This window comes from Macrotis lagotis, chromosome 3, assembly GCF_037893015.1.
Source record: "Macrotis lagotis isolate mMagLag1 chromosome 3, bilby.v1.9.chrom.fasta, whole genome shotgun sequence".
Classification (NCBI taxonomy): domain Eukaryota; kingdom Metazoa; phylum Chordata; class Mammalia; order Peramelemorphia; family Peramelidae; genus Macrotis; species Macrotis lagotis.
This window is the reverse complement of record NC_133660.1, coordinates 124,182,512-124,197,028: the sequence shown is the minus strand read 5'-3', so window position 1 is coordinate 124,197,028 and position 14,517 is coordinate 124,182,512. Positions and strand designations below refer to the sequence as shown.

The window sequence follows — 14,517 nt, the reverse complement described above, 5'->3', positions numbered from 1 at the left end:
TGTGTACAAATATTTTATGAATATATAACTATACTTCCTACATGTATGTGTATATATATTTATTTCGCATATAAATGTATAATTATATTTGCAGTATGATATATGCGGGGTGTTTATGTGCCTGCACACATACTGCATAACTATAGAACTAATACTTCATCCACATATAGCATATAAATGCATATTTCCTAAATAGTAAATTCTGGGTGTTTATGTGCATGCACAGTGTACAACTATCTTATGAATATATATCTATACTTCATATATATCATATAAATGTATATTATATTACCAGTATGATATATGCGGGGTGTTTATGTGCCTGCACATATATTGCCTAACTATAGAACTAATACTTCATCCACATATAGCAGATAAATGCATATTTTCTAAATAGTAAATTCTGGGTGTCTGTTTATGTGCATGCACATATGCACAACTATCTTATGAATATATAACTATGCTTCCTACATGTATATGTCATATAAACGTATAATCCTATTTCCAGTATGATATGCGCGGGGTGTTTATGTGCCTGAACATGCACATATATCGCCTAACTATAGGACTAATAACTTCATCTACATATACCATGTAACTGCCTACTTCCTAAACAGTAAATTCTGGGTGTTTATGTGCCTGCGCATATGTACAACTATTTTACGCATGTGTAACTATAATTCCTAGACGTGTGTCCTACACATGTATAACTCTATTCCACAAAGTACATTCTGGATGTTCGCCTGCACGTGTACCTCTTAGGAACACACAGCTAGCCCTCGCCCATGCACCCTATCCCGGCAAGCTTTAGCGCACATGCCCCGCAGCCGCCACGCTTGCACACGTCCACGCGCCCGGCGCACGCCCACGCGCACACACGCGGGTGCTCCCGCAGCCCTGCGGCCCCCCACGCAGCGGGTCCGCGGAAGCCGGGCGCGGCGGGGCGGCCCCGGCCCGGCCCCGCCCGGCCACACGGCGCCCCCGGCCCGCTCCGGCCGCGCACTCACCTGCTCCGCCACGGCCCTGAACAGGCAGGAGCCGTCCTTGGCTACGAGCTTCCGGCACAAGCCCAGGCTGCGCAGATAGGCGTCCATGGGCGTAGCGTCCCCGCGGGGCCCCCCGGGCTCTCCGCCGTCCGGCAGACTCACGGCAGCCTCCATGTTGGCCCGTGCGCGCTGCGGCAGCCGCCCCGGGGCTAGCCCCGCATGGCCGCGGCGGCGGGGAGGGCGCCCCTCGCCTAGTCCATGCCGGCCCCGCCCTCCGCAGCTCCCAGTGCGGGCGCCGGGGAGGCCCGGGGGCCCGCCGCCGAGCCCGGCTTCCTCGCGCCGGCTGGCAGGGGGGTCGCGGGGGGCTCCGCCTGGCCGCCGCGGCCGAGCTGCACCAGAGGCCGCGGGGCGGGAAAGCCCTCGCACCCCGCCGAGGACCCCGGGCGCGCCCAGGCGCCGGCCCGCCGCGGGGGAAGCCGGACTGGGAGAAGCCGCGGCGGCCCCGGAGCCCGCAGCCGCCGCCGAGCCCCGACTTATTTTCGCTTTCAGCCTCGGCCCGAGAGCACGGCGGGAGCTGTAGTCCGGCCCAAACAGGAAGTGGGCGGGGCGGGGAGGGGGAGGGGCGGCCGCGGCGACGCGCGCTCTGCCTCCGCTCCCCGCCCCTTCCTCGCCCTCCTCCCGGGCGCGACGCGCCCCCCCCGCGAGGGGGGAAGGGCGGGGCGGAAGCGGGCGGCGGACTACAGATCCCGAGAGCCCCCGCGCCGCGCGCCGCCCGGGCCGTGGGGAGGGGCTTCCGCCTCGTGGCGGCCAGCTGCAGGCCATCTTTCTGAGGCTCCGGGCCCCGACACGCAGGCCGAGCTCTGAGAGGCGCCATCTTACAGGCCGCGGAGGCGGGGCCCCGGGGCGGAGGCCGTGCCAGGGCCGCGCCGTGCCAGGCCCGCGCCCTCCCTCTCCGGGTGAGGGGGCTGAGGCGCGGGCCAGCCCCTAAGCAGTGGCCCGGACACCGGCGCCTTTTTTTTGGCCAGAAAATAGTTAAGTGACTTAGCCAAGGCCTCCCGGCTAGGCCATTATGAAGTGTCTGGGGCGGATTTGAACTCGGTGCTCCATCCACTGCGCTTTTTTTTAGTTTCTTTAAGGCAAATGGGGTTAAGTGACTTGCCCAAGGCCACACAGCTAGGCCATTGTGAAGTGTCTGAGGCGGCTTTGAACGTGGTGCTCCATGCGCTTGACCACCTAGCAGCCCTGCCCCGTGGGCTTCTTGTTTTGGTTTCTTCAAGGCCACGGGGTGAAGTGGCTTGCCCGAGGCCACACAGCTAGGTCATTATTAAGTGTCAGAGACCGGATTTGAACCCAGGTCCTCCTGACTCCAGGGCCGGTGCTCTTAATAGCAGCCGTGCTGGCAGCTAGCTGGCACAGTGGATGGAGCACCGTTAACTTAACCCCACTGCCTTGCTAAAACCTAAAAAAAAAAAAAAAAAGAAAAACAAAGAAAGAAAGAAGAAAAAAGCAGCTGTGCCCTCTCACAGACCACAACCTAACCAGTGGGTCTGGATGTACAACCAGGGTTTTCTCCTTAAAGCAAGAACACTATAAGATCTTAACTGCGGCTCATAAACTCCTTGACATCAGGGGATTCTCTTTTTTTTTTTCCTGCTTATTTACATGCTCAGGGCTTAGCATGGAACCTGGCAGGTGCTTAATGTTTATTAAATTGAATTGCCCAGTTACTCTGGCTTTGCCAGAAATGGGAGCCAGCAGTTTAGAAACCTCCTTCCAAGTTATATGAAGACTATTTCTAGAAAGACTTTAAGGGGTTTGATAGTTGCCCAATTTTTTTTTTTTTTAGGTTTTTGCAAGGCAAATGGGGTTAAGTGGCTTGCCCAAGGCCACACAGCTAGGTTATTATTACATGTCTGAGGCTGGATTTGAACCCAGGTACTCCTGACTCCACTGAGCCACCTAGCCACCCCTGCCCAATTTTTCTTAAAGGCTCACCATTTGGTGCAGGTTTTTGTTTTTGTTTTTATTTATTTCAAAGCTACCAGAATTCATTCTACTTTCTAAGTTCCAGTTTCCTGAAAGGAACAGACAAGCAAAGTAACAGGAGCATGCTTATTAGGGTGGCCATGAGCTAGTCCTTGAAAATATTATAGGCCTCCTTTTTCTTAACTGTAAAATGAAGACAGTAGAACAGGTCATCTCTAAGGTTCCTTCCAGTTGAAAATACTGGGAGCTGGGGGCAGCTAGGTAGCAAAATGGACAGAGCACCGGCCCTGGAGTCAGGAGGACCTGAAGTTCAAATCAAGCCTCAGGCACTTAATGATTACCCAGCTCTGTGCCCTTAGGTAAGTCACTTGACACCTTTACCTTATAAAGAAAACAAAACAAAACAAAAATGCTAGGAGCTTTTTGCTTCACCAGCTCACATGGTTTTTATTGGCACAGATTAATGATCAGCTCAATTTTTTGAAGCAGATTTATTATAGTATAGAAAAAAATTGTTATAAAGATGTAGATAATATTGAAACATCACCAATATTGAATAACAGAGGAAGCAATATGAATTACTGTAAACTTTGTACAAGGGGCAGCATGGCCTGGAGTCTGAAAGACTCATCTTCCTGAGTTTAAATCCAACCTCAGATATTTATTAGCTATATGGCCCAGAGCAAGACATTTAGCTGTTTCCCTTAGTTTCCTCATCTGTCAAATGAGCTGGAGAAGGAAATGACAAACCATTACTGTCTCTTTGCCAAGAAAACCCCAAATGAGGTCACTAAGTTAGATACAAGTGAAAAAAGAATGAACTGAAACTTTGCAAAATGTGTTATTTCAAGTATTTAAGATGTTGGTTTATCCTTCTCCAAGAAAACCATGCAACAGGGAGGTGATGCCATGACAAGCACATGAATTGGATTTGTGCTAAGTCACCAGTGTCCCAGTCTCACTTTCTCCACTGGAGCCATCTGATACCAGTGGTCAGGTAGGAATCAGGATGACTGGTGATGACCCTGGATTCAAGTCACTCAGGGTTGGGTAACTTGCCCAGGATCACATAGCTAGTAAGTGGCAAGTGTCTGAAACCAGATTCGAACTCTGGTCATTCTGACTCCAGGGCCAGTGCTCTATCCACTGTGCCACCTAGCTGTCTTATGATACTTATATAGTATTATAAACTCAAGTATTTATAATAGCAATAGGACTAACCGTCATTCCTTCACTGTACTGGGTTTTTCTGAACTTAACTTTGTGATGCTGGTCATAAGTTATACTGGCAATTTGTTTTTAAGGAGGATTCAGCTTTCAGATATAGGCCCTCAAAAGGACCCTTGACTTAAATATGGAGCTGGAAGGGACACTAAATATCACCTAGTATAATTTCTTCATTTTACCAAAGGAATAGATATTAAGCTAGCATGTGCCAGACACTATGCCAAGTGATGGGGACAAAAATGAAAAGAGAATCTGCCCTCAGGAAGTTTATTATCTACAACTAGCATTTACTGCACTGAGGAAACTGACCCTGAGTGGTGACATGATTACAAGACAGGATTCGAATCCAGCCCCATCCCTTTTTAGGGAACAATGTGGTCCTCCCCCTTTTTCTTCTAGCCTCATCTTCCTCTTCTCTTCCCTTCCCATTATTGAATGACTTTTTTTTTTTAGATTTTGCAAGGCAATGGGGTTTGGTTTGCCCAAGGCCACACAGCTGGGTAATTATTAAGTGTCTGAGGTCTGATTTGAACCCAGGTACTCCTGACTCCAGGGCCAGTGCTCTATCCACTGTACCACCTAGCCACCCCTTGAATGGCTCTTCTCTGACATTATATCTTTACAATAGGCAATTTATTTTTTTTTAGGTTTTTTTTGCAAGGCAAATGGAGTTAAGTGGCTTGCCCAAGGCCACACAGCTAGGTAATTATTAAGTGTCTGAGGTCTGATTTGAACCCAGGTACTCCTGACTCCAGGGCCAATGCTCTATCCACTGCACCACCTAGCCGCCCCTTGAATGGCTCTTCTCTGACATTATATCTTTACAATAGGCAATTTATTTTTTTTAGGTTTTTTTTGCAAGGCAAATGGAGTTAAGTGGCTTGCCCAAGGCCACACAGCTAGGTAATTATTAAGTGTCTGAGACCAGATTTGAACCCAGGTACTCCTGACTCCAGGGCTGGTGCTTTATCCACTGTGCCACCTAGCCAGCCGCCCTAGCAATTTATTATTGTTTTATAAAAAATGATGATCAGGCAGATTTAAGAAAAACCTGAACTCACATGAACTGATGCTAAGTGAAGTGAGCAGAACCATGAGAAGATTGAACCCTTGAGCAGCAACATTGTATGATGCTCAATTTTGATAACTCTTCTGAGCAATACAATGATCAAAGACAATTCTAAAAGATTTATGATGGAAAATGCTATCTACAGCAATGATGGAATCTCAGGGCAGATCAAAGCATACTATTTTCACTTTTTAAATTTTGTTTTTTGGTTTTTCTCTCTTGTTCTGATCTTGTTTTACAACATGACTAATATGGAAATGTGTGTAATAAATGGATATATATAACCTAGATTAGATTACTTGCTGTCTTAGAATAGCAGGAGGGAAGGTTAGGAGGTAGAAAACTTTACAAAAATGAATGTTGCAAGTTATCTTTACATATAATTGAAAAATAATTTTTAAAAAGAGTGAACACAATAAAATATGATTGAACTACACATGTAAGGAACAAAAGCAGACAAGGCGATTTATAACTCCGTTGTGACTGAGCCCAAGTCCTTCCCCTTCTTGGGGAGACCTATCTGATTGGATGTCCTTTCTCTTCAGTTGAGTCTTCATAAACCTCCCCTTCTGTACAATGTCTCTTCAGATTGAATTGTTCAGTTAAACCTCTAGAAACTACCTCTCTTTGAATCCCTATACTTGATTGTAAGCTTAGTCTCTCTGATTCTCCTTTCAAGGGTCCCAGCCTCAAATGATCTCTCCATATTTGTGTCTGTCTTAGGTTTTGCCAGATTACCCAGACTATCCAGAACTGACTCTGACTATTGCATGGGATGTCTCCTAAGCAAATAATTCTGTTGGTATATGCATTAGTCCAGTAGGGTAAAAAGGAGAGAAAAGTCACATTCCCCCAAGAATCATTCCCTCTTAGCGGTCAGATTATTCTTCTGTTGTGATCTTCTGTCTTGGACTCCCCTAAAATTCTATACTTTCTTTTATGATCTCTAGGACTCAACTATTTTATGTGTTGCAGGGATATGGCTTTTTTTTTCTTCTCACCAAATGGTTTTGCTCCCCTCTACTCAGAGTGTTCATGCTTTGTAAAGGGACCTTTATTATTACTCACCACATCAATTGAGAAGGAAGGGGGAAGAGGAGAGAAGCACAGGAGCACAATTACTCCTTCCTTTAAATCTAGAAGGTATTAATTTTTAGTTAAACAATCGGTACCAGGCTGGGATGCAGGACATCTAAATTCTAATAGCAAAAATGAATGACATTCAAATTATTTTATCAGTAAAATGAGGAAATTGGACTATGGTAGATAGCAAAAGGAATTATAGCCCTACTGCCTCCTAAGCAATCTAAAAAAAGCACCAAAGTTCTGATTGGATAATTCAAGGAAAAATACATTGAATCACTTTTTTCAGGACAGGCTATATCACCTTCTAGCCAAGAGGTGGAAAGCATGAGTCAGCAAAAGTCCTCTGAAGGTGTAGTAGTTCATTATATTAACCAGAGATTTTAATTAAGGAAAAAAAATGACAAGCATTTAGTTTTTTTCTATCTCCTTCCTTCTCTGGGAAAAAAACAGATAAAACCCTTATAACAAATGCATATAGTTAAGGAAAACAGATACCCCATAGTATCCATGTTCAAAAATGTGTTTTATTCTGCATATTTAATCTACTCTTGTTCTAGAAATAGGTAGTATTTTTTTTATCATCAGTCCTTTACAATAATCAGAATTCTTAAATCTTTTAAAGTTATTTTCCTTTATAATATTGTAGTCATATACATTATTCTCCTAGTTATACTCACTTCATTCAACAGCCATTGAAGCAAATCTTTCCTGGTTTTTCTGAATTCATTCCTTTTGTCATTTTATGGCACAATTGTATTCCATTAAAAGTAATACACCATAATTTGTTCTGCCTAATTTATGGGCACCCATCTTGTGATACAACAACAACAACAACAAATGCTACTATATAAATTTGTCCAATGAGTCCCCAGTATTTTTCATAAATGCATTTGAGTCTCCTCTTTTTTCAATAGGAGACAAAAATTTGGACTTTTGTGTGTTAGGGAGTGTAGTAGATTACTAAAAATAGCTGTCTGAATAATTTGGTTGGGAAACATTTGGGCCTCAAAGACAATGTTTCCTTGACTCATAAGGAAAACCAAAAGTAAAATATTGATCTTGTCATCTCATACCACAACTTGAGAAAATTTGTGTTATATTCCTTTAACAAGAATATTTTAATGCTTCTCTTTGCTGTCCTATATCACAAGCAGTAATATAGAATAAATTTTAACATAGGTAAGAAAAAGGGCAATAATGATAATAAAAATATGTCACTTTGAGGTTTGCAATATTTATTTATTTTTTTACATTTTCTCATTTGATCCTCACAACAACAGGTTGGTACTCTTATTGTCCTTATTTTAAAAATAACAAAGCTGAGACTGAGTTTATAGGCTGCTCCAGGGTCACAAAGCTGGTAAATATCTGAGTCAGATTTCGAAATCATGTCTTCTGATCCTAAATCCAAAGTTTTGCATGCTATGGTATAGCCCTAAGGAATATTGCTTTTAAAGTGTGAGTCTGAATTTTTCACTCCCTCTATATCTTTCTATATAATAACAGGACCAACAAAGGAGGGAGCAAGAGTAGCCAAGTAGGGTGGGAGAATTATGTCATCATAAGGTTCATTATTTTCACTTCTTTTTCATCCTTTATCCAGTCAATAAATACTTACTAAGCCTGGCTGTGAGCAATGCATTATACTAGGTCCTGGCAGAGAGACAAAGGTAAATAAAAGTGATTCAATTTTTCCCTTTAGGAGGTCAGTCACGAGTATTGTTTGTAGCCTTAGGTCTATAGCTTCACCCCTTTGGGGTACAGATAACATGAAATCCACTTTTTTTTTATTCATCTCATCACATCTATGTTTGACGATATTCATACTATATACTGAATACACCTAATAATTCTCCTGAGTAGAGGAATGACCTTTTAAGTACAGACATTTGAGGTTTTTCCAGTTAGGTAGGAAAGGTAATCAGTATCCCCATAACCAAAATGAATTACTGAAAAAAGTTGGAAACTTCCTGATGCACTAGTGGACATATGAGCCACATAATAACTATACCTTCAGAGGACTGATACTGACTCATGCTTTTCACCGCTTGGCTAGAAGGTGATAGAGCCTGTGCTGTAAAAAGTGAAAAAGTATGCCAATGTCTTTCCTTCTCTACACACTTAAAATATGGTTTTCATACCACATTCCAGATATTGTCAAGACAACTGCCTTGCTAGACATCATGCCAAAAAACCTCAGTTTTTCTTTCTTTAATTGTAGGCCTGCTCTGCATAGTGTGGTGGACAGTCACATGTTTTAGGGACTCAATACTGGCTTCCTTATTGAGGACCAAATGTTATCAGGGAAGACTCAAAATCAAGCAAATTCAGCATCCAAGGCCAAAATATTTTTTAAAAATTTGTGGGAAAAAAAACAGGAAAAATTTAATGTGATAATTTCCAAGAAACTGTTTTCTTCACAACTTTTTCAACAGAATTATGACATGAAAAACTAAACTATAGTATTCAACTGGAATACAAACTGCATAAGTCTTATTTGAATGTAAAATATAATTGAATTTAAAAAATTCACACCCAAGATCATACAATGAATTCTCATTTTAATTCTGTCTCTCTTTGGTTTTTGCAAGGCAATGGGGTCAAGGTCACATAGCTAGGTAATAATTAAGTGTCTGAGGTCAAATTTGAACTGGTGCCACCTAACTGCCCGCTTCTCTCTTTCTTTCCTCTCTCTCTTTCTCTCTCTTTCTGACTCTTGTCCCTCTGTACTTCCCCAGCCTCTCTATCTTTCTCTGTCTTACTGGCTCTGTTTCTATCTCTCTCATTACAGATTGCAATATGACTCAACTTTATTTTAGTCCCCAAGTAGGTCAAAGGGAGGGGGCAAAGAGGAAGAAGGGAGAAAAATGTAGAACTTAAAACCTTACAAAAATGAATATTGAAAAGTATCTTTGCATCGAAAAATAAACAAAAACCACTCCCTTTAAGACTATTTTTAAATTCTTCTGGGAGTGACCATGACTCTTTATTGCTATTTCTTTTGAGATTATCTTGTTGACTCCTCTTTATGAGATTAGCTACTTTGACAGTGTTTCTGCCTTAACTCCCAGTGTATTTTGATACTTAGCTATGGACACTAAAGATTCTGACAGAGATTTTAGATTCTTTTAAATAATGATATGTATCATTTTTTGTATAACATATAATTCAGTATTATAAATTGTCAGATGTTACTTGTGCATTATATTTTTAAAGATAGGTGAGAGCATTAGCCTTGTTTTAAGGAAGATGCCTCCTTTGTCAAGATGGTGCAGTGGACAGAACATTGGCCTAGGAGTCTGAAGAATGGGAATTTGAATCCTACCTCAGACATGGGACACCTACTAGCTGGGTGGCCTTGGGCAAGTCACTTAATCCTGACTGCCTTGCATCCAAGGCCATCTCCAGTCGTCCTGGTTCATATCTGGCCACTAGACCCAGATGGCCCTAGAGGAGAAAGTGAGGCTGGTGACTTAGCACGACACCCCCTCACTCAAAACCAGTTCTTGTGCTTGTTATGGCATCACCTCCCTGATGTAATGTCATGATTTTCTTCTGAAATGAAGGACGAACCAACATCATTTTGGTCCCCACTGTGTCACCTCTCTTTAAAACCCATCCTTTGTCTTAACTAGGAGGAGAATCTGAAGAACAACTGAAAGAAGATATCACTAGATTGAGAAAAAATGATGGGAGGGAAATTAAGTCAAATTCAGGGAGGGGAAATATATCAATCATTTTCTTTAGATAGCTTACCAGCACTTTTTTTATTCTCATCGCATCTATGTTTGATGATATTCATACTATACACTGAAAACACCTAATAATTCTCCTGAGTAGAGGAATGACCTTTTAAGTACAGACATTTAAGGTTTTTCCAGTTAGGTAGGAAAAGCAATCAGTATCCCCATAACCAAAATTAATTACTGAAAGAAGTTGGAAACTTCCTGATGCACTAGTGGACATATGAGCCACATAATAATTTATTATCTCCAATTTTTAGTCCAAAGCAAGAGATTCTCACATTTCCATACTCAGTCCTTTTTTATTTCTCTTTTCTAAACAACAAAGAAAGCTTTATCTCATTGGATAGTACTCTCAAATCTTCTGCTTTTGTTTTTTTTAATTTTAGGTTTTCCTAGTACCTCTTCATTTTTTTACAGTGCTATATAATGTCCTAATACTACTGACCCTACAACTCTAGTAACTAAAACAAACAATAAAACAAAACAAGCTGCTAAATTGACCTCATGACTCATTCAACACCTGAAGTCTCTTCCCACTTTTCTGAGAAAAGAGGTATGTGAAACTTGTCTTTCCTTTTAATTTGTTTTGCCCTAGAGAGGTGGCAGTGTTTCCAAAGGCACTATATGTCATCTCTTTTCTCTATGGTATTTGAGGTATGGAAATGGAACACAATTAGTGAATTGCATTTGCTCAGAGTAGGAATAAATTCAATTTTCAAATGGTCCTATACTTTTCCTTCTGCACTTTTTGATTCTCTGTTTCATTGCATTGCACCAAAACAAAAATTACTCCCCTGTTTTCAATCAATAATTAAATTTCCACTCTATGATTATACTGGGTGCTAAGGGAGATATAAAAGAAATATGATTTTTTAAAAAAGGGTAAAATGATTTGGGAATGATTTGTAATCAGTTGTGTTGTGGGCCAAAGCACTAGTGAAACCAGAGAGAGAGAGGAGTTAATCCCTACACTTTAGTACTACCAAACAGGGCTATACTTAGGCAAAATGTTGTGAAATAGACCTGGGTCATTTGGAATAAATTTTATTCCCAGGAAAATTATTGTAGGATGCAGATGAGGGCCCTTTGGGCAAGAAATATTATGCCCCAGTCCTTTGGTATGTGGTTTGTGGGATGGGTGAAGGACAGTCCAGAGGTGAGTGGGGTGGGGAGGAAATGTATTGGTTAATTGATTTAGAGAACTTTGATCCCTTACTGAGGTAAGACGCTTAAGAAGGAGTTCAAGAGAGAAATGGAAAGAGTTGGGGTGAGAGAAGCAATTGAACCTCTGAATGGTGCATAATTATGGGAAGGTGAAGCCTCTGATTCTCAGCATCTATAATCCTAGAGTCTGCTAAGGGCACCCCTTTAGGGAGATCTAGCTTTGGTGGAGCCAAGGTTTTATCTTTCTCCCACTGATGAGCTCATTGTCTCATATATTTTATAGTCTTTTCTAATCTGTGTAACTTCCCCAATTTTTGTTTGCTTTGATAAAGAAGTTTAATAACTATTTGTGACTATCTTTTGTGTAAACAGCATTTGCTAGGAAGGAACTAAACTGAGATTAAATTAACTGTTACTTTCTCCTTGAGAAGGATCAGAGGAAGTAGCATTTATCCTGAATTAAAAAAAAAAAAACATCATGCCCTTACACAATGAGCCGTTTTATTTGTGTTAGAGAGTTATAATTTTGGTCTGAAACCCCTCTTGGATATAAAAGAGTGATGGAGAAAGCACCCAGCTAAAGTAGTCTTAGATCCTGACTATCTTTCTTTCAACAGGCTATGATTGCACCAGAGGACCCTCTTTCTGTTCCCCAGAAAAGTGGTAATATTAATCTCTACTGAAGATGTGGTAGCCTATATACAAGATCAGATATCTACCTATATGCTACATGTAAATGGATAAACACATATAACTTAAAATAATAGAAAAAGTTTCAGGATTTTGCTGGAGTAGTTTCAGAGGTCTTTCCTCCTTGCTTTTTAATCTCCTTGCCTGAAACTTTTATAGATTTTTCTCCCCTCCTAGATGGTTATTTACTGCCTTTTACCCAAGAATTGTTGCTTTGTGTTTCTATTAAAGGAATGGTTTATCTAAAACTTTGGTCTTTGAGTAATTCTTTGCAGTCATGGAATCAAACTGGGACAAAATGTTAAACTTTTAATCTTCTTTTGTTTATTCATAGCCAAAGCTCTCAATTATCATATGACCCAATTTAACTCTTTATTAAATTAGTTCATCATTATTGCTGAATTATAGAATGTCAGAGCTGGAAGGGACCTTGGAGATGATCTAGTTCAACCTTCTTACTTTACAGATGAGGAAACTGAGGCCTAGAAAGAGAAGTTGTCCAAGGGAATGTGACTAGCCATACAAGTAGTTAATGCCAGATTTAAGTCTAGAACTCGGGTCTTCTGACTTGTACTTTCTTAGGTGCTTCCTCGACTCTCCCTCACTATCTGAATTTGGAAGCAATTATTCACCAAGTGCATCATGAAGAAGTCTCATTTCTCCATTGAGATTATAATTTCCTTTTGGGTAGGTATAATGTCTTAAATGTCATGATGTAATTATTAGCATTTAGAACTTGAGTTTGGAAGACCAGGGGTAAAATCTTGCCTTTGATATTTGACTGCATAAAGCAGAGCAGATCACCTCAACCCTCTAAACCTGAGTTTCCTCCTTAGTAAAATTTAAAATAATAGTACTGGATATGACAATGTACATAAGACACTTTACAGACTTTAAACATTCTATAAATGTCAGTTATTTTATGATGATGATTTTGATGCCACAGCACCTCATATAATGTTAGCATTTGGTTGGTTTATTGATGGGTGAGACTTCAGGGAAGTGGTAGAAAGGAAGTTAATGATTTTCTTCTTGATATATTACATTAATATAATATTACATACTTATTTATACATACACTATAGGAAGTGGCACCTAAGAAATACTCAAGTGGCATATAGTAGTGATGATGTAAGTCAAAATAAAATTAGACTATGTGTTCAACAGTATGTCATAATGGATAGAATCAGGGAGAACTGGACACAAATCTTGTTGCAGAGACTTACTAGCTGCATTCTTGGACAAGTACTTTTATCTCTTGAGACCTCATTTTACTAAATCCATTGAACTATCTATGTCCAAACTTTTAGCTGCAGAAAATATCTGCAGATAGAAATACAGATGGAAAATAAAGGGTGAGAAATTTAAACAATATTATGATCCTTTAGATTTCTTTATCTGGGAAACATCATCTTGTATGGGCTTTTTAAAGGGAGCTTGAACCCCCATCCTTTAAATCAGGGGGCTATATTGGAGGAATGGCACCTTCTAGGTATTTAATGGAGTGGTTAATGCAAAAGTTGTAGGTGTCAAGAATCTGGCTGCTTGTGGTCATGTCAGCTCCCTGGTGATTTACCTTTGAGCTGTTCTGTTTTGCAGTAAAGAGAAAAGAGGTCTTGGAATGCAACACTGAAGTAAAATCAATAACCAGTTAAAACTAGTCTTATTTTTCAGAGAAGGATTGATAATGGACACTTTAAATTAAGGCCTTTAGTAACTGTTCACTTGCCTCTGGAGTAAATATCCTGTTTCAATCTTCATTTGCTAGAAAAATATGGTTGCCTATTTGTTTATGTGTGTGTGTGTGTGTGTGTGTGTATCAAGTAAAGCTCATAAATCAGTTAAGAGACTATTTAGAGGGAGGGAAATCAGTGGATAGTAACAGAGATTACTAAAAGAAAGTAAAATATTGATAAATATAAAATATTTAGAAGAAAAAAATTTTAAAGTTCAGAAGTACATACATGTTACATTAAGTATATATATAATATTTTTTATTGATCAAGCCTTTATTTTTTTCTCCCTCTCACCTTCCCTCACTGGGGGGGGGGGGGAGAAAAAAGATTATCCTTATAGCAAATAAGCATAATGAAAATAAATTCATCTCCCATGTTGGTTACATCCAAAAATTATGTTTCTAATTCTGTATATTAATACATTGCCTCTTTGGTATAGGATAGATAATATTCTTCTTCCATCTTAATACATTGCCTCTTTGGTATAGGATAGATAATATTCTTCTTCCATCTTTTAAAATCAAGTCTGATTATTGCATTGATTAGTGTTCTTCAGTCTTTCAAAATGTTTTGTTTGGGGTTTGCTTTTTTTTCCTCCTTATTCTGCTTATCTCTGCTTCAGTTCATTTAAATCTTCCCAGGTTTCTCTTTCTTCAAAACACAATAGTATTGTTATATATTTATATATTTATAACATAATTTGTCAGCCATTGCCCAGTTGGAGAGCATCTATTTAATTTCCAGTTTTTTCCTCTTTTTTTTTGATCTCTCTGGGGGTGTAGGGTAAATGGTGCTATCACTAGATCAAAGAGTAGGTCCAACTTTCT

The 14,517-nt window shown here is 40.4% G+C and overlaps 2 protein-coding genes and 1 long non-coding RNA gene across 12 annotated transcripts in view; 1 reads left to right on the top strand and 2 right to left on the bottom strand.

Annotated features, from left to right (window-relative positions):
* Positions 1 to 1,288, bottom strand: part of OTUD4 (OTU deubiquitinase 4) — a 52,983-nt gene extending 51,695 nt beyond the window's left edge. The window contains exon 1 of the mRNA XM_074229205.1: positions 1,008 to 1,288. Within this exon, the coding sequence (XP_074085306.1) occupies positions 1,008 to 1,160 (153 nt within the window). The 5' untranslated portion in view covers positions 1,161 to 1,288. The remainder of the gene's footprint in view (positions 1 to 1,007) is intronic.
* ANAPC10 (anaphase promoting complex subunit 10) overlaps positions 1 to 14,517 on the bottom strand; it is a 694,704-nt gene that overhangs the window by 267,638 nt on the left and 412,549 nt on the right. The window lies entirely within an intron of this gene.
* Positions 1,812 to 12,152, top strand: LOC141516228 (uncharacterized). Its single transcript, XR_012476642.1, has 3 exons — positions 1,812 to 2,017; positions 10,487 to 10,653; positions 11,882 to 12,152. It is a non-coding gene; the product is annotated as an uncharacterized LOC141516228 (long non-coding RNA).